Below are 25,502 nucleotides of genomic sequence, written 5' to 3' on the forward strand. Positions count from 1 at the left end.
AAATAACCAACACATTGAACAATAACAATAAGTGTACAGTAGAGTACATGTGCAGGTTGATTGGTCGCTCTTTCTCTCTCTCTCCCTCTCTCTCTCTCTCTCTCTCTCTCTCTCTGTCTCTCTCTCTCATTCTCTCTCTCTCTCTCTCTCTCTCGCCCTCTCCCTCTCTCTCTCTCTCTCTCTCTCTCTCTCTCTCTCTCTCTCTCTCTCTCTCTCCCTCTCTCTCCCCCCCCCTCTCTCTCTCTCTCTCTCTCTCACTCTCTCTCCCCCCTCTCTCTCTCTGTCTCTCTCTCTCTGTCTCTCTCTCTCTCTCTCTCTGTCTCTCTATCTCTGTTTCTCTCTCTCTCTCTCTCTCTCTCTCTGTCTCTCTCTCTCTCTCTCTCTCTCTCTCTCTGGATGGCAAATGAGTTAAGAAGAGGATAACTCTCTGTTCCGAAGTAAAGAAAAACAGACAGACATGCCGTTCTGCGCCAAACCAGAAGGGAGTGGGAGAATATGTGGATGAAAGCAGAGATCCTGTCAATGTGTGCAGTGCTGCTCATCTCATCTCACAACTGTACTAACCACTGTCTATATAAAACTGACTGCTCCTCAAACGTCTGACGTCGACTGACTCTCTCAAACCTAAAGGGTTAAAGCAAACAACTAAAATCCCTCCTATTTTTTTTTCCTCCGGAGGATATGGAGAGCCACCTGCCAACTTCTAAGGAGTAAAATCCCTCACACCCTGTCTCTCTTTCCTTCCTTCTGGAACTCTTCTGCTTTCTCTCTCTCTCTCTCTGAGTATTTCCCACCGACTCCTTATATTTTACCCCTGGCAGAGAGAGACTCCCATGGAACCCCGGGTTACGCTGCTGTCGTCAGTAACTTGGAGCGCTCTGGGAACTTAGTGAACTTCCCCGTCTGTGCCTCTGTCTGTTCCGGAGTAGGAGAGAGAGACGGAGGGAGAGACAGAGGGAGAGGGGGGTAGCAGTAGTTGAAGCAGCCCTGCAGACGAAGACTCCTCTGGAGACCTCAGAACCTCAGGACCGGGTAGAACCAACCAGCAGGACATCGAGCTGGTGATACCTCCCCAGGGGACAGGCCACCATGATGGGCCAGCGTCTCAACCGCCTCTCCGTCCTGGGGCTACTCTTACTGCTCCTGGACCTGGATGTGAGTCACGGCTCCGCTGCTCCTGCTGAGGACGAGGATTACTACATGCAGGAGTTACTCACCAGGGACCACTACTACCACGCGGCACCTGAGGAGGAGATGGTACCACCCGTTCCCCCCTTCGAAGGGGCCCGAGGGACCGACAGGAACAAACGTCCCCCCAGCCTGGAGACGACCGACAAGATCAAACGTCCCCCCAGTCAGAAGGAGACAACCAACAGGAACAAGCGTCCCCTCAGCCAGGAGACGACCGACAGAAACAAGCGCCCCTCCATCCAGAAGGAGGCGACTGGCAAGGCAGAAAACGTCAGACAAACAGACAAGACCAGGGTCACTGAAACGAAGTCAGGTACTGTTACTGTTTCTGTACACACACACACACACACACACACACACACACACACACACACACACACACACACACAGTACCACGGCCATTGAAGCTACTTTAAGTTACTGTAAACTTTGTAAACCCTCCTCCTGTTACTACCCATGGTGCCCATGTCTGACCTCTGACCTAGCAGAGTGTCCTGTTACTACCCAGGGTGCCCATGTCTGACCTCTGACCTAGCAGAGTCTCCTGTTACTACCCAGGGTGCCCATGTCTGACCTCTGACCTAGCAGAGTCTCCTGTTACTACCCAGGGTGCCCATGTCTGACCTCTGACCTAGCAGAGTCTCCTGTTACTACCCAGGGTGACCATGTCTGACCTCTGACCTAGCAGAGTGTCCTGTTACTACCCAGGGTGCCCATGTCTGACCTCTGACCTACAAAGAGCAGCAGGTGTATTTTGTTGAAAGGTCAATCCCAAAGCTCCGTAGCGTGCCGTGAAAACATTATTGGGTCCCCCGTGCTGAAGAGGTTGTGTTGGTGCAGATGAAGGCCATCCTATAAACACTGTAGTACAATGTTAACAGAGCTTTTAAAAAACCCACTGTGGATCTACTACTGTATCTGAGGAACGGTTTGATTAATGACCCTCATCTATATGTGTGTAGAGAGGCTGTACGATTACGTTACAACACCAGGCTGGCAAAGTCAGTGAGACCAAACGTTATTATAGTCTTCTAATGCCCTTGGCGCCAACGTGTCTCTCTTCCTCTGATGATTCATTTAAAACAACGTGGTTGTTTTTGTGGTATTTTGATTGGCTAAAAGAGTCTTCCCAAAATGTTACCATCCAAATTCTCAGCCAATCAAAAGACAGATCTTTGAAACGACACCAAAGTCTTAATTAGACGGCTGTATAGTTTTTACAGACAGTTACTGCCTAGAAACATGTTGCCTAGAAACATGTTGCCTAGAAACATATTGCCTTGAAACATATGTTGCCTAGAAACATATTTTGCCTAGAAACATGTTGCCTAGAAACATATTTTGACTCAAATGTTAGTACGTAGGACACCAGAAGTTGTATTATTAGGGATTAACATGGTGAGTCGGTTGCTGATAATCGGATGTTATTGTTCTGACCAGGTCAAGATAAGTAATGTGAACCAGACACTCATAGGAAACCTCCCAGACGCCACCCTATTCCCTACGTAGTACGGACCCTGGTCAGAAGAAGTGCTCTATGTGGGGAATAGGATGCAATTTGGGGATAAACCATAGTGATCCGTGTGATGAATCTAAATGGAAAAGTTGAGGCACGCAGACATGGGAACCGTGAAGATTTGAGGACAGAGATTCAGGGAACATCATCCACATCAAAATCAATCTGTAATGACCAGAGATAGACAAATACATTTAATCATGTCTTTAGGGAGGTTTACTAGAGGAGCCCCTCACTCCTTTTCTATCCCTCCATCCCTCCATCCCTCTAACCCTCCATCCCTCTAACCCTCCATCCCTCCATCCCTCCATCTCTCGATCCCAACACCCTTCTATCCCTCCATCCCTCTATCCCTCTATCCCTCCATCCCTCCACCCCTCCATCCCTCTATCCCTCCATCCCTCCACCCCTCTATCCCTCTATCCCTCCATCCCTCCACCCCTCCACCCCTCTATCCCTCCATCCCTCTATCCCTCTATCCCTCCATCCCTCCACCCCTCCATCCCTCTATCCCTCCATCCCTCTATCCCTCCATCCCTCCATCCCTCCATCCCTCCACCCCTCCATCCCTCCATCCCTCCACCCCTCCATCCCTCCATCCCTCCACCCCTCCACCCCTCCATCCCTCTATCCCTCTATCCCTCCATCCCTCCACCCCTCCATCCCTCCACCCCTCCATCCCTCCATCCCTCCACCCCTCCATCCCTCCATCCCTCCATCCCTCCACCCCTCCATCCCTCCATCCCTCCACCCCTCCATCCCTCCATCCCTCCACCCCTCCACCCCTCCATCCCTCCATCCCTCCACCCCTCCATCCCTCCTCCCTTACTTTTAATGGAAGTAACGTTACTTTTAATGGAAGTAACATAATAGTAACATAATATAATAAGTTACTTTTAATGGAAGTAACATTGTAATATAATAAGTTACTTTTAATGGAAGTAGCATAATATAATAAGTTACTTTTAATGGAAGTAACATCGTAATATAATAAGTAACGTCACAAGTAATTTTTTTAAGTAACGTTCCCAAACGCTGTTCCCTACATAGTGCACAACTTTTGACTAGGAACCCTTAACACTGATAGGGAATAGGGTGATTTGGTACGCAGTCTCTGTGTGGCGTTCGGAGGGCTACGTGGCCCCTATTACAGGAGAGGTATTAACCTCCAGGGAGGAAAGGGTTGGAATTAGGAGGAGGGGACTCCTGTTCCCTACACACACACACACACACGCACGCACACACGCACGCACGCACACACACACACACACACACACGTACACACACACACAGACACACACACACACACACACACACACACACACACACACACACACACACACACACACACACACACACACACACACTCCAGTATATAACATCTTAGTGTTCTGGCTGAAATCTTTACCTTACGGCATCACAGACCACGTTCAGTAGCAGCTCAGTGATTGGTTCAGCCATAGAGGGTAGGTGTAAATCCAGCCGTGTGATAGGATGGATGAGAGAGAGAGGAACATGCGTATAGTCAGACACACATGGTGTAGGTAGTGTCCTGCAGTGGCATGGCCTGCTATTGGCTGGTAATTGGGAGCAGCTGTTGCTGCAATGACTCAACTGTTCAGGAATCCTCACACGTGCCACGGCAGGGTTAGACTGGGGTTGGGGTAGGTACCTGTCCTGCCTCGACAGGGTTGGACTGGGGTTGGGGTAGGTACCTGTCCTGCCACGGCAGGGTTAGACTGGGGCTGGGGTAGGTTCCTGTCCTGCCTCGGCAGGGTTAGACTGGGGTTGGGGTAGGTACCTGTCCTGCCTCGGCATGGGTAGACTGGGGTTGGGGTAGGTACCTGTCCTGCCTCGGCATGGGTAGACTGGGGTTGGGGTAGGTACCTGTCCTGCCTCGGCAGGGTTAGACTGGGGTTGGGGTAGGTACCTGTCCTCCCTCGGCAGGGTTAGACAGGGGTTGGGGTAGGTACCTGTCCTGCCTCGGCAGGGTTAGACTGGGGTTGGGGTAGGTACCTGTCCTGCCTCGGCAGGGTTAGACAGGGGTTGCGGTAGGTACCTGTCCTGCCTCGGCAGGGGTAGACTGGGGCTGCGGTAGGTACCTGTCCTGCCTCGGCAGGGGTAGACTGGTGTTGCGGTAGGTACCTGTCCTGCCTCGGCAGGGGTAGACTGGGGCTGGGGTAGGTACCTGTCCTACCTCGGCAGTGGTGGACTGGGGTTGGGTAGTGTGCAGTATGTGGCCATTCAGTATGTGGATATACATACAGTACACACTGTGTTTACTAAGTACTGGGCATTATGCCTACAGTACACACTGTGTTTTAGTAAGTACTGGGCATTCCAATATACATACAGTACACACTGTGTTTACTAAGTACTGGGCATTATACATACAGTACACACTGTGTTTAACTAAGTACTGGGCATTCCAAAATACATACAGTACACACTGTGTTGTACTAAGTACTGGGCATTATGCCTACAGTACACACTGTGTTTTACTAAGTACTGGGCATTATACATACAGTACACACTGTGTTTTACTAAGTACTGGGCATTCCAATATACATACAGTACACACTGTGTTTAACTAAGTACTGGGTATTATACATACAGTACACACTGTGTTTTACTAAGTACTGGGCATTATACATACAGTACACACTGTGTTTACTAAGTACTGGGCATTATGCCTACAGTACACACTGTGTTTTACTAAGTACTGGGCATTATACATACAGTACACACTGTGTTTACTAAGTACTGGGCATTATACATACAGTACACACTGTGTTTTACTAAGTACTGGGCATTATACATACAGTACACACTGTGTTTACTAAGTACTGGGCATTATACATACAGTACACACTGTGTTTTACTAAGTACTGGGCATTATACATACAGTACACACTGTGTTTAACTAAGTACTGGGCATTCCAAAATACATACAGTACACACTGTGTTGTACTAAGTACTGGGTATTATGCCTACAGTACACACTGTGTTTACTAAGTACTGGGCATTATACATACAGTACACACTGTGTTTTACTAAGTACTGGGCATTATACATACAGTACACACTGTGTTTACTAAGTACTGGGCATTATACATACAGTACACACTGTGTTTTACTAAGTACTGGGCATTATACATACAGTACACACTGTGTTTTACTAAGTACTGGGCATTCCAATATACATACAGTACACACTGTGTTTAACTAAGTACTGGGCATTATACATACAGTACACACTGTGTTTAACTAAGTACTGGGCATTATACATACAGTACACACTGTGTTTTACAGTAATGCTTTCCATTGTTTGTCCTTTCCTATGTTGATATGAGAGAGGGATAAGAGCTTTTAACCTGTCCTATGTTTATATGAGAGAGGGATAAGAGCTTTTAACCTGTCCTATGTTGATATGAGAGAGGGATAAGAGCTTTTAACCTGTCCTATGTTGACATGAGAGAGGGATAAGAGCTTTTGACCTGTCCTATGTTGATATGAGAGAGGGATAAGAGCTTTTTACCTGTCCTATGTTGATATGAGAGAGGGATAAGAGCTTTTGACCTGTCCTATGTTGATATGAGAGAGGGATAAGAGCTTTTGACCTGTCCTATGTTGATATGAGAGAGGGAGAAGAGCTTTTGACCTGTCCTATGTTGACATGAGAGAGGGATGAGAGCTTTTAACCTGTCCTATGTTGATATGAGAGAGGGATAAGAGCTTTTGACCTGTCCTATGTTGACATGAGAGAGGGATGAGAGCTTTTAACCTGTCCTATGTTGATATGAGAGAGGGATAAGAGCTTTTGACCTGTCCTATGTTGACATGAGAGAGGGATAAGAGCTTTTGACCTGTCCTATGTTGACATGAGAGAGGGATAAGAGCTTTTGACCTGTCCTATGTTGATATGAGAGAGGGATAAGAGCTTTTGACCTGTCCTATGTTGACATGAGAGAGGGATAAGAGCTTTTGACCTGTCCTATGTTGACATGAGAGAGGGATAAGAGCTTTTAACCTTTTAAGCTTTCATACAGGTTTGTATTTTTATCTCACACACACACACACACACACACACACACACACACACACACACCGGCTTTTAGTCAGTTGAAATTGTGTAACTGTCGTCAGATAATACAGCATTACTAGAACATCTCCTCTCACTCAGAAGTTGGCCAATGAACTTGAAGATTTGTGAAAGAAATTTAGGATATCCTAAATAAATCTAGCTTTTGAGTGAGAATATCCAGTTTAAATCTATCTTTTGAGTGAGGATATCCAGTTTTAAATCTATATTTTGAGTGAGAATATACAGTTTAAATCTAGCTTTTTTTGTGAGAATATCCAGTTTAAATCTATCTTTTGAGTGAGGATATCCTGTGTAAATCTAGTTTTTGAGTGAGGATATCCAGTTTAAATCTAGTTTTTGAGTGAGGATATGCTGTGTAAATCTAGTTTTTGAGTGAGGATATCCAGTTTAAATCTAGTTTTTGAGTGAGGATATCCTGTTTAAATCTAGTTTTTGAGTGAGGATATCCAGTTTAAATCTAGCTTTTGAGTGAGGATATCCAGTTTGAATCTCACTTTAGTGTGAGGATATCCTGTTTAAATCTAGTTTTTGATTGAGGATATCCAGTTTAAATCTAGCTTTTGAGTGAGGATATCCAGTTTAAATCTAGCTTTTGAGTGAGAATATCCAGTTTGAATCTATCTTTTGAGTGAGGATATCCCGTTTGAATCTCACTTTAGTGTGAGGATATCAAATTTAAATCTAGTTTTTGAGTGAGATTATACATTTTAAATCTAGTTTTTGAGTGAGGATATCCTGTGTAAATCTAGCTTTTGAGTGAGGATATCCTGTGTAAATCTAGATTTGAGTGAGGATATCCAGTTTGTAATTCATGTTTTGTTTCTCTCTCCTCAGTGAAGAATGGAAACAAGAAGGATGAGAAGAACAAAAAGGGAACATTGAAAACTCCCAACAGCATCAACGAGGGAGAGGGCCAATACAAGTCAGCAAAAGAGGGTGATTCATGAAGGATATACCAACACACACACACACACACACACGCACATACACACACACACACACACACACACACACACACACACACACACACACACACATGCACACACACACACACACACACACACACACACACACACACTGACTGACAAACACACGCACACACACACACATACACACACACTGACTGACAGACACAGACACAGACACACACACACACACACACACACACACACTGACTGACAGACACACACAGACACACACAGTGTGTCTCTAACTATCCTTCTCCAGTTGACTGAATTCAAAAAGCTGATTTTATTTTCCCTCTGAGGAGAAACCCTGGCAGGAAAGACGATGCTTGAAAGGATAAGTCACAGGATGAGATCCAAATGGCACCCTATTTCCTGTTAGTGCACTACTTTTTACCAGGGCACTGTGGGGACCAGAGCCCTTTGGACCGTGGTCAACAGTAGTGCACTACTTTTTACCAGGGCACTGTGGGGACCAGAGCCCTTTGGGCCGTGGTCAACAGTAGTGCACTACTTTTTACCAGGGCACTGTGGGGACCAGAGCCCTTTGGACCGTGGTCAACAGTAGTGCACTACTTTTTACCAGGGCACTGTGGGGACCAGAGCCCTTTGGACCGTGGTCAACAGTAGTGCACTATATAAGGAATAGGGTGCCATTTGGGACGAAGTCACATAGACGGCTGTCCTCTTAGCAGATTAAATATTGTGTTTGGTTGCTATGGATCATGTCCTGGTTGTTATGGATCATGCCCTGGTTGCTATGGATCATGCCCTGGTTGTTATGGATCATGTCCTGGTTGTTATGGATCATGTCCTGGTTGCTATGGATCATGCCCTGGTTGCTATGGATCACGTCCTGGTTGCTATGGATCATGTCTTGGTTGTTATGGATCAAGTCCTGGTTGTTATGGATCATGTCCTGGTTGTTATGGATCATGTCCTGGTTGTTATGGATCATGTCCTGGTTGTTATGGATCATGTCCTGGTTGTTATGGATCACGTCCTGGTTGTTATGGATCACGTCCTGGTTGTTATGGATCATGTCCTGGTTGCTATGGATCATGTCCTGGTTGTTATGGATCATGTCCTGGTTGTTATGGATCACGTCCTGGTTGTTATGGATCATGTCCTGGTTGTTATGGATCATGTCCTGGTTGTTATGGATCACGTCCTGGTTGTTATGGATCATGTCCTGGTTGTTATGGATCATGTCCTGGTTGTTATGGATCACGTCCTGGTTGTTATGGATCACGTCCTGGTTGTTATGGATCACGTCCTGGTTGTTATGGATCATGTCCTGGTTGCTATGGATCATGTCCTGGTTGTTATGGATCATGTCCTGGTTGTTATGGATCACGTCCTGGTTGTTATGGATCACGTCCTGGTTGTTATGGATCACGTCCTGGTTGTTATGGATCATGTCCTGGTTGCTATGGATCACGTCCCTGTTGTTATGGATCATGTCCTGGTTGCTATGGATCATGTCCTGGTTGTTATGGATCATGTCCTGGTTGTTATGGATCATGTCCTGGTTGTTATGGATCACGTCCTGGTTGTTATGGATCATGTCCTGGTTGTTATGGATCACGTCCTGGTTGTTATGGATCACGTCCTGGTTGTTATGGATCATGTCCTGGTTGTTATGGATCATGTCCTGGTTGTTATGGATCACGTCCTGGTTGTTATGGATCACGTCCTGGTTGTTATGGATCATGTCCTGGTTGCTATCGATCACGTCCTGGTTGTTATGGATCATGTCCTGGTTGTTATGGATCACGTCCTGGTTGTTATGGATCACGTCCTGGTTGTTATGGATCATGTCCTGGTTGCTATCGATCACGTCCTGGTTGTTATGGATCATGTCCTGGTTGTTATGGATCATGTCCTGGTTGTTATGGATCATGTCCTGGTTGTTATGGATCATGTCCTGGTTGTTATGGATCACGTCCTGGTTGTTATGGATCACGTCCTGGTTGTTATGGATCATGTCCTGGTTGTTATGGATCATGTCCTGGTTGTTATGGATCATGTCCTGGTTGTTATGGATCATGTCCTGGTTGTTATGGATCACGTCCTGGTTGTTATGGATCACGTCCTGGTTGTTATGGATCATGTCCTGGTTGCTATCGATCACGTCCTGGTTGTTATGGATCATGTCCTGGTTGTTATGGATCATGTCCTGGTTGTTATGGATTATGTCCTGGTTGCTATGGATCACGTCCTGGTTGTTATGGATCACGTCCTGGTTGTTATTAATCACGTCCTGGTTGTTATGGATCACGTCCTGGTTGTTATGGATTATGTCCTGTTTGCTATGGATCATGTCCTGGTTGTTATGGATCATGTCCTGTTTGTTATGGATCATGTCCTGTTTGCTATGGATCACGTCCTGGTTGTTATGGATGATTTCCTAGTTGCTATGGATCATTTCCTGGTTGTTATGGATCATGTCCTGGGTTGTTATGGATCATGTCCTGGTTGCTATGGATCATGTCCTGGTTGTTATGGATCATTTCCTGGTTGCTATGGATCATGTCCTGGTTGCTATGGAGAATTTCCTGGTTGCTATGGATCATGTCCTGGTTGCTATGGATCATGTCCTGGTTGTTATGGATCATGTCCTGGTTGTTATGGATCATGTCCTGGTTGTTATGGATCATGTCCTGGTTGTTATGGATCACGTCCTGGTTGTTATGGATCATGTCCTGGTTGTTTTGGATCATGTCCTGGTTGTTATGGATCATGTCCTGTTTGCTATGGATCACGTCCTGTTTGCTATGGATCACGTCCTGTTTGCTATGGATCACGTCCTGTTTGCTATGGATCACGTCCTGGTTGTTATGGATGATTTCCTAGTTGCTATGGATCATTTCCTGGTTGCTATGGATCATTTCCTGGTTGTTATGGTTCATTTCCTGGTTGCTATGGATCATGTCCTGGTTGCTATGGATAATTTCCTGTTTGTTATGGATCATGTCCTGGGTTGTTATGGATCATGTCCTGGTTGCTATGGATCATGTCCTGGTTGTTATGGATCATTTCCTGGTTGCTATGGATCATGTCCTGGTTGCTATGGAGAATTTCCTGGTTGCTATGGATCATGTCCTGGTTGCTATGGATCATGTCCTGGTTGTTATGGATCATTTCCTGGTTGCTATGGATCATGTCCTGGTTGCTATGGAAAATTTCCTGGTTGCTATGGATCATGTCCTGGTTGCTATGGATCATGTCCTGGTTGTTATGGATCATTTCCTGGTTGCTATGGATCATGTCCTGGTTGCTATGGATCATGTCCTGGTTGTTATGGATCATTTCATGGTTGCTATGGATCATGTCCTGGTTGCTATGGATCATGTCCTGGTTGTTATGGATCATTTCCTGGTTGCTATGGATCATGTCCTGGTTGCTATGGATCACGTCCTGGTTGTTATGGATCACTTCCTAATAGTCCAACAGGAGCCAAGATGATCTAGCCTGATCCCCCAACCTGGTTCCAGATCTGTTTGTGTTGTCTTGCCAACATGGTCTCAGATCTGTTTGTGTTGCCTCGCCAACATGGTTCCAGATCTGTTTGTGTTGTCTTGCCAACCTGGTCCCAGATCTGTTTGTGTTGTCTTGCCAACATGGTCCCAGATCTGTTTGTGTTGCCTTGCCAACATGGTCCCAGATCTGTTTGTGTTGTCTTGCCAACATAGTCCCAGATCTGTTTGTGTTGCCTTGCCAACATGGTCTCAGATCTGTTTGTGTTGCCTTGCCAACATGGTTCCAGATCTGTTTGTGTTGCCTTGCCAACATGGTCTCGGATCTGTTTGTGTTGCCTTGCCAACATGGTCTCAGATCTGTTTGTGTTGCCTTGCCAACATGGTCCCAGATCTGTTTGTGTTGCCTTGCCAACATGGTCCCAGATCTGTTTGTGTTGTCTTGCCAACATAGTCCCAGATCTGTTTGTGTTGCCTTGCCAACATGGTCTCAGATCTGTTTGTGTTGCCTTGCCAACATGGTTCCAGATCTGTTTGTGTTGCCTTGCCAACATGGTCTCGGATCTGTTTGTGTTGCCTTGCCAACATGGTCTCAGATCTGTTTGTGTTGTCTTGCCAACATGGTCCCAGATCTGTTTGTGTTGCCTTGCCAACATGGTCCCAGATCTGTTTGTGTTGTCTTGCCAACATAGTCCCAGATCTGTTTGTGTTGCCTTGCCAACATGGTCTCAGATCTGTTTGTGTTGCCTTGCCAACATGGTTCCAGATCTGTTTGTGTTGCCTTGCCAACATGGTCTCGGATCTGTTTGTGTTGCCTTGCCAACATGGTCTCAGATCTGTTTGTGTTGCCTTGCCAACATGGTCCCAGATCTGTTTGTGTTGCCTTGCCAACATGTTTGGACCAGGCAAATGCTGCTCCAAGTCCCAGAACCATGTCCAATAGTCTGTGGTCCAGTGGAGCATCTATCTCACCACTCTGCTCCAAGCCACAATGACCACACAATGACTCCAGTCATCTATCATGTTGATTCATATGACTACAGTCATCTATTATGTTGATTCATATGACTCCAGTCATGTATCATGTTGATTCATATGACCAGTCATGTATCATGTTGATTTATATGACTCCAGTCATGTATCATGTTGATTCATATGACTCCAGTCATGTATTATGTTGATTCATATGACTCCAGTCATGTATTATGTTGATTCATATGACCAGTCATGTATCATGTTGATTTATATGACTCCAGTCATGTATCATGTTGATTCATATGACTCCAGTCATGTATTATGTTGATTCATATGACTCCAGTCATGTATTATGTTGATTCATATGACCAGTCATGTATCATGTTGATTTATATGACTCCAGTCATGTATCATGTTGATTCATATGACTCCAGTCATCTATTACGTTGATTCATATGACTCCAGTCATGTATCATGTTGATTCATATGACTCCAGTCATGTATCATGTTGATTCATATGACTCCAGTCATGTATCATGTTGATTCATATGACTCCAGTCATGTATCATGTTGATTCATATGACTCCAGTCATGTATCATGTTGATTCATATGACTCCAGTCATGTATCATGTTGATTCATATGACTCCAGTCATGTATCATGTTGATTCATATGACTCCAGTTATGTATCATGTTGATTCATATGACTCCAGTCATGTATCATGTTGATTCATATGACTCCAGTCATGTATCATGTTGATTCATATGACTCCAGTCATGTATCATGTTGATTCATATGACTCCAGTCATGTATCATGTTGATTCATATGACTCCAGTCATGTATCATGTTGATTCATATGACTCCAGTCATGTATCATGTTGATTCATATGACTCCAGTTATGTATCATGTTGATTCATATGACTCCAGTCATGTATCATGTTGATTCATATGACTCCAGTTATGTATCATGTTGATTCATATGACTCCAGTTATGTATCATGTTGATTCATATGACTCCAGTCATGTATCATGTTGATTCATTAGTGGTGCAGCAGCATACCGACGGAAGCTTCTTCCCACCGTTTCGTTTTGCCATTTAATCAATGAGCATCATGTTATTTCTTAATCTGGGCTTTTTGTTTCAAAGACATTAAGTGGGTATTACCCTGTTGCATTCAAGATGGTTGCTGTATAACACCAGGGTCAAGGTTTACTAACTCTCCAGGAAGAAGAAACAGAGAAATAGTCCAAGACAAGTAGAAGGGTTAACATTTCAACTTTAAAGGGAGAATTCAGAAGTGACTTAGGGTTGTGAGGTGACCATTGGATCCCAGAATGGTTTTAACCTGTTGGAACTTGTCTCTCCCGCTCTTTCTTTCCCCACCCCTTTCATTGTGTAACAAGCCGTCATATCTGGTTAGTCCACTAGGGACTTTTCATTGTGTAACAAGCCGTCATATCGGGTTAGTCCACTAGGGGCTTTTCATTGTGTAACAAGCCGTCATATCGGGTTAGTCCACTAGGGACTTTTCATTGTGTAACAAGCCGTCATATCGGGTTAGTCCACTAGGGACTTTTCATTGTGTAACAAGCCGTCATATCGGGTTAGTCCACTAGGGACTTTTCATTGTGTAACAAGCCGTCATATCGGGTTAGTCCACTAGGGACTTTTCATTGTGTAACAAGCCGTCATATCGGGTTAGTCCACTAGGGACTTTTCATTGTGTAACAAGCCGTCATATCGGGTTAGTCCACTAGGGACTTTTCATTGTGTAACAAGCCGTCATATCGGGTTAGTGCACTGGGGACTTTTCATTGCATTATGTTAGTAATCAATTCAACCTATACTGTGTGTGTTTATGTTTAATTAAATATAGTTAATTGATTTGTAAAAATAGCCGTCATCACATTAATGATAGTCTTGTCACGACACTGAGGTGACCGTTGGATCCCAGGATGGTTTTAACATGCTGAAACATGGGAACACACCACTGGCATGTCTGGCAGAGAGACTGAGGTGACCCGTTGGATACCAGGATGGTTTAAACATGTTGGAACATGGGAACACAACACTGGCATGTCTGGCAGAGAGACTGACGCTGTAAAGTAGTTCAAGAAACACACAGACACTTTCTAACCTGCTCTCGGCTCCCAATCCCAAGACATGATTTTAGGACTGCAGTTATTGTTGAATACGTACCTGTTTATTCAATCAAAATATATGCCTTTAGTGCTTGGGGTATAGTTTTTCTGGACTGTAGATGATTTATGGCCTGTATTTGACAGTTTAATCATGGCTAAAGTTTGAAAACTCACATTTTTTGTGTGTGTTATTTTCCTAAAGGAGAAAGCAAATGGCAAAACATTCACAGATAATCAAATTAATGTGTTGGAAGAGTTTTTTTCTCCCAGGTATTGTTCTGTGTCCATAACTCATGGAGATAATACTGGAGGAAGAACCAAGGAAACAACAGTGTCCATAACTCATGGATATAATACTGGAGGAAGAACCAAGGAAACAACAGGAATTGTCCTGTGTCCATAACTCATGGAGATAATACTGGAGGAAGAACCAAGGAAACAACAGGTATTGTCCTGTGTCCATAACTCATGGAGATAATACTGGAGGAAGAACCAAGGAAACAACAGTGTCCATAACTCATGGAGATAATACTGGAGGAAGAACCAAGGAAACAACAGGAATTGTCCTGTGTCCATAACTCATGGAGATAATACTGGAGGAAGAACCAAGGAAACAGCAGGTATTGTCCTGTGTCCATAACTCATGGAGATAATACTGGAGGAAGAACCAAGGAAACAGCAGGTATTGTCCTGTGTCCATAACTCATGGAGATAATACTGGAGGAAGAACCAAGGAAACAACAGGAATTGTCCTGTGTCCATAACTCATGGAGATAATACTGGAGGAAGAACCAAGGAAACAGCAGGTATTGTCCTGTGTCCATAACTCATGGAGATAATACTGGAGGAAGAACCAAGGAAACAACAGGAATTGTCCTGTGTCCATAACTCATGGAGATAATACTGGAGGAAGAACCAAGGAAACAACAGGTATTGTCCTGTGTCCATAACTCATGGAGATAATACTGGAGGAAGAACCAAGGAAACAACAGGAATTGTCCTGTGTCCATAACTCATGGAGATAATACTGGAGGAAGAACCAAGGAAACAGCAGGTATTGTCCTGTGTCCATAACTCATGGAGATAATACTGGAGGAAGAACCAAGGAAACAACAGGAATTGTCCTGTGTCCATAACTCATGGAGATAATACTGGAGGAAGAACCAAGGAAACAACAGGAATTGTCCTGTGTCCATAACTCATGGAGATAATACTGGAGGAAGAACCAAGGAAACAACAGGTATTGTCCTGTGTCCATAACTCATGGAGATAATACTGGAGGAAGAACCAAGGAAACAACAGGAATTACATTACATTCCCTACTACACTGAAGCAGGGATTTATTTGTGTTGAATTGTTTGATCATGTCTTTAGCCTTTAGAATGCTCAGCAGCGATAGCGCTATGATTTAGATTTTTTGTTGTTCAATCCAGATGTTTCCCAAAGAGTTGATATCTGTAGTAAAACCACAAGAAGAGCAGCCTGGAATAATTTGGTGGGACCAATGTCAAGCACAATTGAATTCCAAGTCTTTATTGATGCTTTATAAACATGCCTTTGATGTGCAGCTGTCTGTCTGGCAATGCATGCTGGGAGTAGAGTGATCCAGCAGAGCAGAGTGTGGTGTGTGTGTGTGTGTGTGTGTGCCCGTGCGCATTCATGTGTGCGTACTAGTGCGCATGTGTCTGTCATTGTGCTTTGGTCAAAAGTAGTGCACTTCTCTCTCTGCTTGTTTTACCTGTTAACCTGTTAACCTTGGTTGATGAGTCTGATCTTGTTTTACCTGTTAACCTTGGTTGATAAGTCTGCTGTGAGAGGCTGTGAGGGCTCAGGCTGACCCTGATACGTTCTGATGCCGCGCTTTGGAGTCACGCTAATAAATTATGTGTCTGTTGGCAGTCTGGGAACAGCTCTCAGTGTTTTCCTCAGCTGGCAGAGGTTACAACAACTCATTTACTTACTTATTCCACTCTGTTCTAAAAGTTTCCACAGAAACGCAGATGTCTCAGAGACGTTGTTGCCCACTGCATCGCAGTGCTTGAGGCGTCACTACAGCCCCGGGTTTGATCCCAGGGGTGACTGGGAGACCCGTGAGGCGGCGCACAATTGGCCCAGGTTAGGGGAGGGTTTGGCCGGCCGGGATTTCCTTGTCCCAACGGGCTCTGGCGCCTGCAAGCTGACATCGGTTGTCAGTTGGATGGTGTTTCCTCCGACACATTGGTGCGGCTGGCTTCCGGGTTAACCGAGCAATGTGTCAAGAAGCAGTGTGGCTTGGCGGGGTCGTGTTTCGGAGGACGTTTGGCTCTCGACCTTCACCTCTCCCGAGTCCGTACGGGAGTTGCAGCGATGAGACAAGACTGTAACTACCAATTGGATATCAGGACATTGGTGTGAAAAAAGGAAAATAATAGTAATAATATGATGTTGTCAGATCAGATCTCACCTAGCCTGGTCTCAGATATGATCTCACCTAGCCTGGTCTCAGATCTGATCTCACCTAGCCTGGTCTCAGATATGATCTCACCTAGCCTGGTCTCAGATCAGATCTCACCTAGCCTGGTCTCAGATCAGATCTCACCTAGCCTGGTCTCAGATCAGATCTCACCTAGCCTGGTCTCAGATCTGATCTCACCTAGCCTGGTCTCAGATCTGATCTCACCTGGCCTGGTCTCAGATCTGATCTCACCTGGCCTGGTCTCAGATCTGATCTCACCTAGCCTGGTCTCAGATCAGATCTCACCTAGCCTGGTCTCAGATCAGATCTCATCTAGCCTGGTCTCAGATCTGATCTCACCTAGCCTGGTCTCAGATCAGATCTCACCTAGCCTGGTCTCAGATCTGATCTCACCTAGCCTGGTGTCAGATCAGATCTCACCTAGCCTGGTCTCAGATCTGATCTCACCTAGCCTGGTCTCAGATCAGATCTCACCTAGCCTGGTCTCAGATCTGATCTCACCTAGCCTGGTCTCAGATCTGATCTCACCTAGCCTGGTCCCAGATATATTTGTGCTTTTACCTTCTCCATCCTCATTGTTATGCCAAAATGTATTGCATGACAATTCCATAAGGAGTTGCCAAGAGAGCTATAACAGACTGGCACCAAGAATGAGAAAGAGCCTGACCAGACTTGAATCCAATGTTGTGTTTAGCCCCTGCCTACTGCGGTGATGTAGCGTCTTGTGCTCTAGCTAGCTAATCAACAACCATAATAAACAATTTGATAATTTGCACGAAGATGACTTTATGACTTCCCAGCGAACCAAAATTGGTTCTGTGAAAGTTCTCAGAACATTCATTAGGTCTCGCGGCAAATGTTCTCATACCACAAAAGAACTGTCCAGGCTGGTGATTATACAATGTTTGTTTAAAACATTCGCCTGATGTTGGAAGAACATTCCTAGAACATTTAATCTGTTCTTTAAAGGTTCTCAGAATGGTTAATTTAGTTGTGGCGACAGTGTGGTGAGAATATTGTGGGAACAGTCTGGTTAAAATGTTGTGGGAACAGTCTGGTTAGAATGTTGTGGGAATAGTCTGGTGAGAATGTTGTTGGAACAGTCTGGTTAAAATGTTGTGGGAACAGTCTGGTTAGAATGTTGTGGGAACAGTCTGATTAAAATGTTGTGGGAACAGTCTGGTTAGAATGCTGTGGGGACAGTCTGGTTAGAATGTTGTGGAAACAGTCTGGTTAGAATGTTGTGGGAACAGTCTGGTTAGAATGTTGTGGGAATAGTCTGGTTAGAATGTTGTGGGAACAGTCTGGTGAGAATGTTGTGGGAACAGTCTGGTTAGAATGTTGTGGGAACATTCTGGTTAGAATGTTGTGGGAACAGTCTGGTTAGAATGCTGTGGGGACAGTCTGGTGAGAATGTTGTGGGAACAGTCTGGTTAGAACGTTGTGGGAACAGTCTGGTGAGAATGTTGTGGGAACAGTCTGGTGAGAATGTTGTGGGGACAGTCTGGTTAGAATGTTGTGGGGACAGTCTGGTGAGAATGTTGTGGGAACAGTCTGGTGAGAATGTTGTGGGGACAGTCTGGTTAGAATGTTGTGGGGACAGTCTGGTGAGAATGTTGTGGGAACAGTCTGGTGAGAATGTTGTGGGGACAGTCTGGTGAGAATGTTGTGGGAACAGTCTGGTGAGAATGTTGTGGGAACAGTCTGGTTAGAATGTTGTGGGAACAGTCTGGTTAGAATGTTGTGGAAACAGTCTGGTGAGAATGTTGTGGAAACAGTCTGGTGAGAATGCTGTGGGAACAGTCTGGTTAGAATGTTGTGGGAACAGTCTGGTGAGAATGTTGTGGGGACATCACAAAATATATGTTCCCAAACACAAAAACTGTGCAGTTGGGAAGATGGATTCAACAATGTTTCTTTTAGGGTGCAAAAAACATTCAGACGATGCTGCAAGAATGTCCCTAGAACACATTTTGTCTGTTCTTTAACAGTTCCCAGAATGTTTCATTAGGTTGTGGGAACATTGTGAGGGATATTACTATAGATAGTTTTCTCAAAACACTTAAACTGTCCTATTGTGCTGACACTCAGCTCATGTTTGTATCAGGGTACACAAAACATTCCTTTTGATGTTCCATTAATGTTGACAGAACAGTCGTTGAGGTATTTAAACGGTTCCTCAAGCATTTAATTAGGTTGTGGGAACAGTGTCGGTACATTACAATAAATAAGTTCACAAGATATACTCAGTCATACAATGTTTAAGTTACGGTTGTAAAGGACATTCCCATAATATTGCAAGAATGTTGGCAGAACACCCAAATCGTTCACAGAACATTTTATTATCTTTTTTTTGGGGGGGGGGGGGAGTTGTCTGGGATGTTGCAAGAATATTCTTGTGATATTCACATAGATTACACAGAACATTCCCACAACGTTGCACAATGTTCCACAATGTTCCAAATAAGTATGTTTTTTTAATGATGTTCATAACATATCTGTTTCATTGTTTAACATAATATTCCATTGATGTTCACGCAATATACATTTTTACCTTGTCTTGGAGGTCCTCCAAATATTTAAAGAACATTTTGAAAATGTTATATTTAACATACTTTTACATAATATTACCGAAACATTATCAGCATGCAAATGTGTAGCTCCTTAAAGCAGATTGGAATTCATCCCCGTTATGTTTCTCTACAGGTTTAACGGCAATTCACATTTTGAAAGTGATATAGACACATTTTAATTTCATTCATAGGACATTTGAACAGCATTTAATCATACAAACAAAAAACATATTTTTTACACTTCATATGTTGACAATCTGCATATTATTTCATTCATAGGACATTTAAACAGCATTTAACTTCTTATGGCTGGGGGCAGTATTGAGTAGCGTGGATGAATAAGGTGCCCAGAGGTGCCCAGAGTAAACTGCCTGCTACTCAGTCCCAGTTGCTAGTATATTCATATTATTAGTATATTTTGATAGAAAACACTCTGAAGTTTCGAATAATGTTTGAATGATGTCTGTGAGTATAACAGAACTCATATGGCAGGCAAAAAACCTGAGAAAAAAATCCAACCAGGCTGTGGAAGATCTGAGGTTGGACGATTTTGAACTCATTCCCTATTGAAGATACATTGGGATATTGGTCATGTTGCACTTCCTAAGGCTTCCACTAGATGTCAATAGTCTTTAGAAACTGGTTTGAGGCTTCTACTGTAAAGGAGGGGCTCATAAGGGCTGTTTGAGTCAGTGGTCTGGCAGAGTGCCACGGGCTCGTGACGCGCAGTCATGAGAGGTAGCTCGTGTTCCATTTCTTTTCTACAGACAAAGGAATTGTCCGGTTGGAACAATTTATGTTAAAAACATCCTAAAGATTGATTCTATACATCGTTTGACATGTTTCTACGGACTGTAACGGAACGTTTTGACATTTCGTCTGCTCCTAGTGAAAGCTCTTCGTGACTTTGGATTTGTTTACAAAACGCGCTAACAAAAGTAGCTATTTGGACATAAATGATGGAGATTATCGAACAAAACAAAACATTTATTGTGGAACTGGGATTCCTGGGAGTGCATTCTGATGAAGATCATCAAAAGTAAGTGAATATGTATAATGTTATTTCTGACTTCTGTTGACTGCACAATATGGAGGATATCTGTTTGGCTGGATTTATACATCTGTACAAGATAAATACACCCTCTCTTCTTCATAGATTATGTCTAATCCTCAAAATGACCAGGGCCCATAGGGAACATGTAGGGTACTTCTGACCAGGGCCCATAGGGAAGATGTAGAGTACATATGACCAGGGCCCATAGGGAATATGGATAGATAGAATCAGATGCCATTTGGGGGCCAACAGTTTGATTCGTGCTCGACAGGATGGCATGTACTCTGTTTTTCCTGTTAGCTTGTGCTCTTGGTATGTTCCAAACGGCACCCTATATAGTGCACTATATAGAGAAGAGTGTAGCGTTTGGAATGCTCTCTCTCTCTCTCTCTCTCTCTCTCTCTCTCTCTCTCTCTCTCTCTCTCTCTCTCTCTCTCTCTCTTCCTCTCTTTCTCTCTCTCTCTCTCTCTCTCTTTCTCTCTCTCTCTCTCTCTTTCTCTCTCTCTCTCTCTCTCTCTCTCTTTCTCTCTCTCTCTCTCTCTCTCTCTCTCTCTCTCTCTCTCTCTCTCTTCCTCGCTCTCTCTCTCTCTCTCTCTCTCTCTCTCTCTCTCTCTCTCTTTCTCTCTCTCTCTCTCTCTCTGTCTCTCTCCTCTCTCTCTCTCTCTCTCTCTCTCTCACTCTTTCTCTCTCTCTCTCTGTGTGTGGATGTTAAGCCTGCTGTGAGAGCTCAGGTTGACCCTAATGAGTTCTGATGCCACGCTGAACAAACACCGCTGGGTCTAGGTACTGTGTTGTATGGGCTTGTCCCAAATGACACCGTGTTCCCTACAGATGTGCCGTCTTAATTTGATCACCCTGTTGCAGGAGAAAAAAAGGCTTCTGAACTTTGTAAGTTTCCACTTTAAAATTTCAGATTTGAATTTGACTTTGCGACATTTGGGACACAAATAGTGTGTGTACAGGTAACAGCCAACATAATAGAAACATTTGAGTAAATGAGGGGACACAAAGTATATTGAAACAGGTGCTTCCACACAGATGTGTTTTCTGAGTTCATTAAGCAACTAACATCCCATCATACTTAGGGTGATGTATTAAAATGCTAAGCAGGCCATTATTTTGGCTACCGTGGCTATGCCCCCAATAGGATGGAAATACCCCCATCCACAGGCTATTGGTGGTCACTGAAGGTATTTGATGAGCATCAAAATGATGTAAACCATTAGCCATGGCCGTCTCAATCACCAGATCTCAACCCGTATGGGAGATTCTGGAGCCGGCGCCTGAGACTGCGTTTTCCCTCCATTATCAACGGAACACTAAATGATGGAATTTCTCACGGAAGAATGATGTCACAATAGAGTTCCAGACACCTGTAGAATCTCTATCAAGGTGGTTTGAAGCTGTTCTGACTGCTGGTGGCCCAACACCCCATTAAGACACGTTATGTTAGTAGTTACCTGTTCTGGTCCAACACCCTATTAAGACACGTTATGTTAGTAGTTACCTGTTCTGGTGGTCCAACACCCCATTGAGACACGTTATGTTAGTAGTTACCTGTTCTGGTCCAACACCCTATTAAGACACGTTATGTTAGTAGTTACCTTTTCTGGTCCAACACCCTATTAAGACACGTTATGTTAGTAGTTACCTGTTCTGGTCCAATACCCTATTAAGACACGTTATGTTAGTAGTTACCTGTTCTGGTCCAACACCCTATTAAGACACGTTATGTTAGTAGTTACCTGTTCTGGTCCAATACCCTATTAAGACACGTTATGTTAGTAGTTACCTGTTCTGGTCCAACACCCTATTAAGACACGTTATGTTAGTAGTTACCTGTTCTGGTTCAACACCCCATTAAGACACGTTATGTTAGTAGTTACCTGTTCTGGTCCAACACCCCATTAAGACACGTTATGTTAGTAGTTACCCGTTCTGGTGGTCCAATACCCTATTAAGACACGTTATGTTAGTAGTTACCTGTTCTGGTCCAACACCCTATTAAGACACGTTATGTTAGTAGTTACCTGTTCTGGTCCAACACCCCATTAAGACACGTTATGTTAGTAGTTACCTGTTCTGGTCCAACACCCTATTAAGACACGTTATGTTAGTAGTTACCTGTTCTGGTCCAACACCCTATTAAGACACGTTATGTTAGTAGTTACCTGTTCTGGTGGTCCAACACCCTATTAAGACACGTTATGTTAGTAGTTACCTGTTCTGGTCCAACACCCTATTAAGACACGTTATGTTAGTAGTTACCTGTTCTGGTGGTCCAACACCCTATTAAGACACGTTATGTTAGTAGTTACCTGTTCTGGTCCAACACCCTATTAAGACACGTTATGTTAGTAGTTACCTGTTCTGGTCCAACACCCTATTAAGACACGTTATGTTAGTAGTTACCTGTTCTGGTCCAACACCCTATTAAGACACGTTATGTTAGTAGTTACCTGTTCTGGTGGTCCAACACCCTATTAAGACACGTTATGTTAGTAGTTACCTGTTCTGGTGGTCCAACACCCTATTAAGACACGTTATGTTAGTAGTTACCTGTTCTGGTCCAATACCCTATTAAGACACGTTATGTTAGTAGTTACCTGTTCTGGTCCAACACCCTATTAAGACACGTTATGTTAGTAGTTACCTGTTCTGGTTCAACACCCCATTAAGACACGTTATGTTAGTAGTTACCTGTTCTGGTCCAACACCCCATTAAGACACGTTATGTTAGTAGTTACCCGTTCTGGTGGTCCAATACCCTATTAAGACACGTTATGTTAGTAGTTACCTGTTCTGGTCCAACACCCTATTAAGACACGTTATGTTAGTAGTTACCTGTTCTGGTGGCCCAACACCCCATTAAGACACGTTATGTTAGTAGTTACCTGTTCTGGTCCAACACCCTATTAAGACACGTTATGTTAGTAGTTACCTGTTCTGATCCAACACCCTATTAAGACACGTTATGTTAGTAGTTACCTGTTCTGGTGGTCCAACACCCTATTAAGACACGTTATGTTAGTAGTTACCTGTTCTGGTGGTCCAACACCCCATTAAGACACGTTATGTTAGTAGTTACCTGTTCTGGTCCAACACCCCATTAAGACACGTTATGTTAGTAGTTACCTGTTCTGGTCCAACACCCTATTAAGACACGTTATGTTAGTAGTTACCTGTTCTGGTGGTCCAACACCCTATTAAGACACGTTATGTTAGTAGTTACCTGTTCTGGTCCAACACCCTATTAAGACACGTTATGTTAGTAGTTACCTGTTCTGGTCCAACACCCTATTAAGACACGTTATGTTAGTAGTTACCTGTTCTGGTCCAACACCCTATTAAGACACGTTATGTTAGTAGTTACCTGTTCTGGTGGTCCAACACCCTATTAAGACACGTTATGTTAGTAGTTACCTGTTCTGGTGGTCCAACACCCTATTAAGACACGTTATGTTAGTAGTTACCTGTTCTGGTCCAACACCACATTAAGACACGTTATGTTAGTAGTTACCTGTTCTGGTCCAACACCCTATTAAGACACGTTATGTTAGTAGTTACCTGTTCTGGTCCAACACCCTATTAAGACACGTTATGTTAGTAGTTACCTGTTCTGGTCCAACACCCCATTAAGACACGTTATGTTAGTAGTTACCTGTTCTGGTCCAACACCCCATTAAGACACGTTATGTTAGTAGTTACCTGTTCTGGTCCAACACCCTATTAAGACACGTTATGTTAGTAGTTACCTGTTCTGGTCCAACACCCTATTAAGACACATTATGTTAGTAGTTACCTGTTCTGGTGGTCCAACACCCTATTAAGACACGTTATGTTAGTAGTTACCTGTTCTGGTCCAACACCCTATTAAGACACGTTATGTTAGTAGTTACCTGTTCTGGTGGTCCAACACCCTATTAAGACACGTTATGTTAGTAGTTACCTGTTCTGGTGGTCCAACACCCTATTAAGACACGTTATGTTAGTAGTTACCTGTTCTGGTCCAACACCCTATTAAGACACGTTATGTTAGTAGTTACCTGTTCTGGTGGTCCAACACCCCATTGAGACACGTTATGTTAGTAGTTACCTGTTCTGGTCCAATACCCTATTAAGACACGTTATGTTAGTAGTTACCTGTTCTGGTCCAACACCCTATTAAGACACGTTATGTTAGTAGTTACCTGTTCTGGTCCAACACTCTATTAAGACACGTTATGTTAGTAGTTACCTGTTCTGGTCCAACACCCTATTAAGACACGTTATGTTAGTAGTTACCTGTTCTGGTGGTCCAACACCCTATTAAGACACGTTATGTTAGTAGTTACCTGTTCTGGTCCAACACCCTATTAAGACACGTTATGTTAGTAGTTACCTGTTCTGGTCCAACACCCTATTAAGACACGTTATGTTAGTAGTTACCTGTTCTGGTCCAACACCATATTAAGACACGTTATGTTAGTAGTTACCTGTTCTGGTGGTCCAACACCCTATTAAGACACGTTATGTTAGTAGTTACCTGTTCTGGTGGTCCAACACCCTATTAAGACACGTTATGTTAGTAGTTACCTGTTCTGGTCCAACACCCTATTAAGACACGTTATGTTAGTAGTTACCTGTTCTGGTCCAACACCCTATTAAGACACGTTATGTTAGTAGTTACCTGTTCTGGTCCAACACCCTATTAAGACACGTTATGTTAGTAGTTACCTGTTCTGGTCCAACACCCCATTAAGACACGTTATGTTAGTAGTTACCTGTTCTGGTCCAACACCCCATTAAGACACGTTATGTTAGTAGTTACCTGTTCTGGTCCAACACCCTATTAAGACACGTTATGTTAGTAGTTACCTGTTCTGGTGGTCCAATACCCTATTAAGACACGTTATGTTAGTAGTTACCTGTTCTGGTCCAACACCCTATTAAGACACGTTATGTTAGTAGTTACCTGTTCTGGTGGTCCAACACCCCATTAAGACACGTTATGTTAGTAGTTACCTGTTCTGGTCCAACACCCCATTAAGACACGTTATGTTAG

General features: G+C 43.8%; 1 protein-coding gene across 1 annotated transcript in view; it reads left to right on the forward strand.

The window, feature by feature from the left end:
- Positions 1–545: 545 nt before the first annotated feature.
- The window catches only part of LOC110514524 (inactive carboxypeptidase-like protein X2), a 125,223-nt gene continuing 100,266 nt past the window's right edge, over positions 546–25,502 (forward strand). The window contains exons 1-2 of the mRNA XM_036960341.1: positions 546–1,504; positions 7,647–7,748. Coding sequence (XP_036816236.1) covers positions 1,090–1,504; positions 7,647–7,748 — 517 coding nt within the window. The 5' untranslated portion in view covers positions 546–1,089. The remainder of the gene's footprint in view (positions 1,505–7,646; positions 7,749–25,502) is intronic.

Source organism: Oncorhynchus mykiss, chromosome 23 (assembly GCF_013265735.2).
Source record: "Oncorhynchus mykiss isolate Arlee chromosome 23, USDA_OmykA_1.1, whole genome shotgun sequence".
Taxonomy (NCBI): Eukaryota; Metazoa; Chordata; class Actinopteri; order Salmoniformes; family Salmonidae; genus Oncorhynchus; species Oncorhynchus mykiss.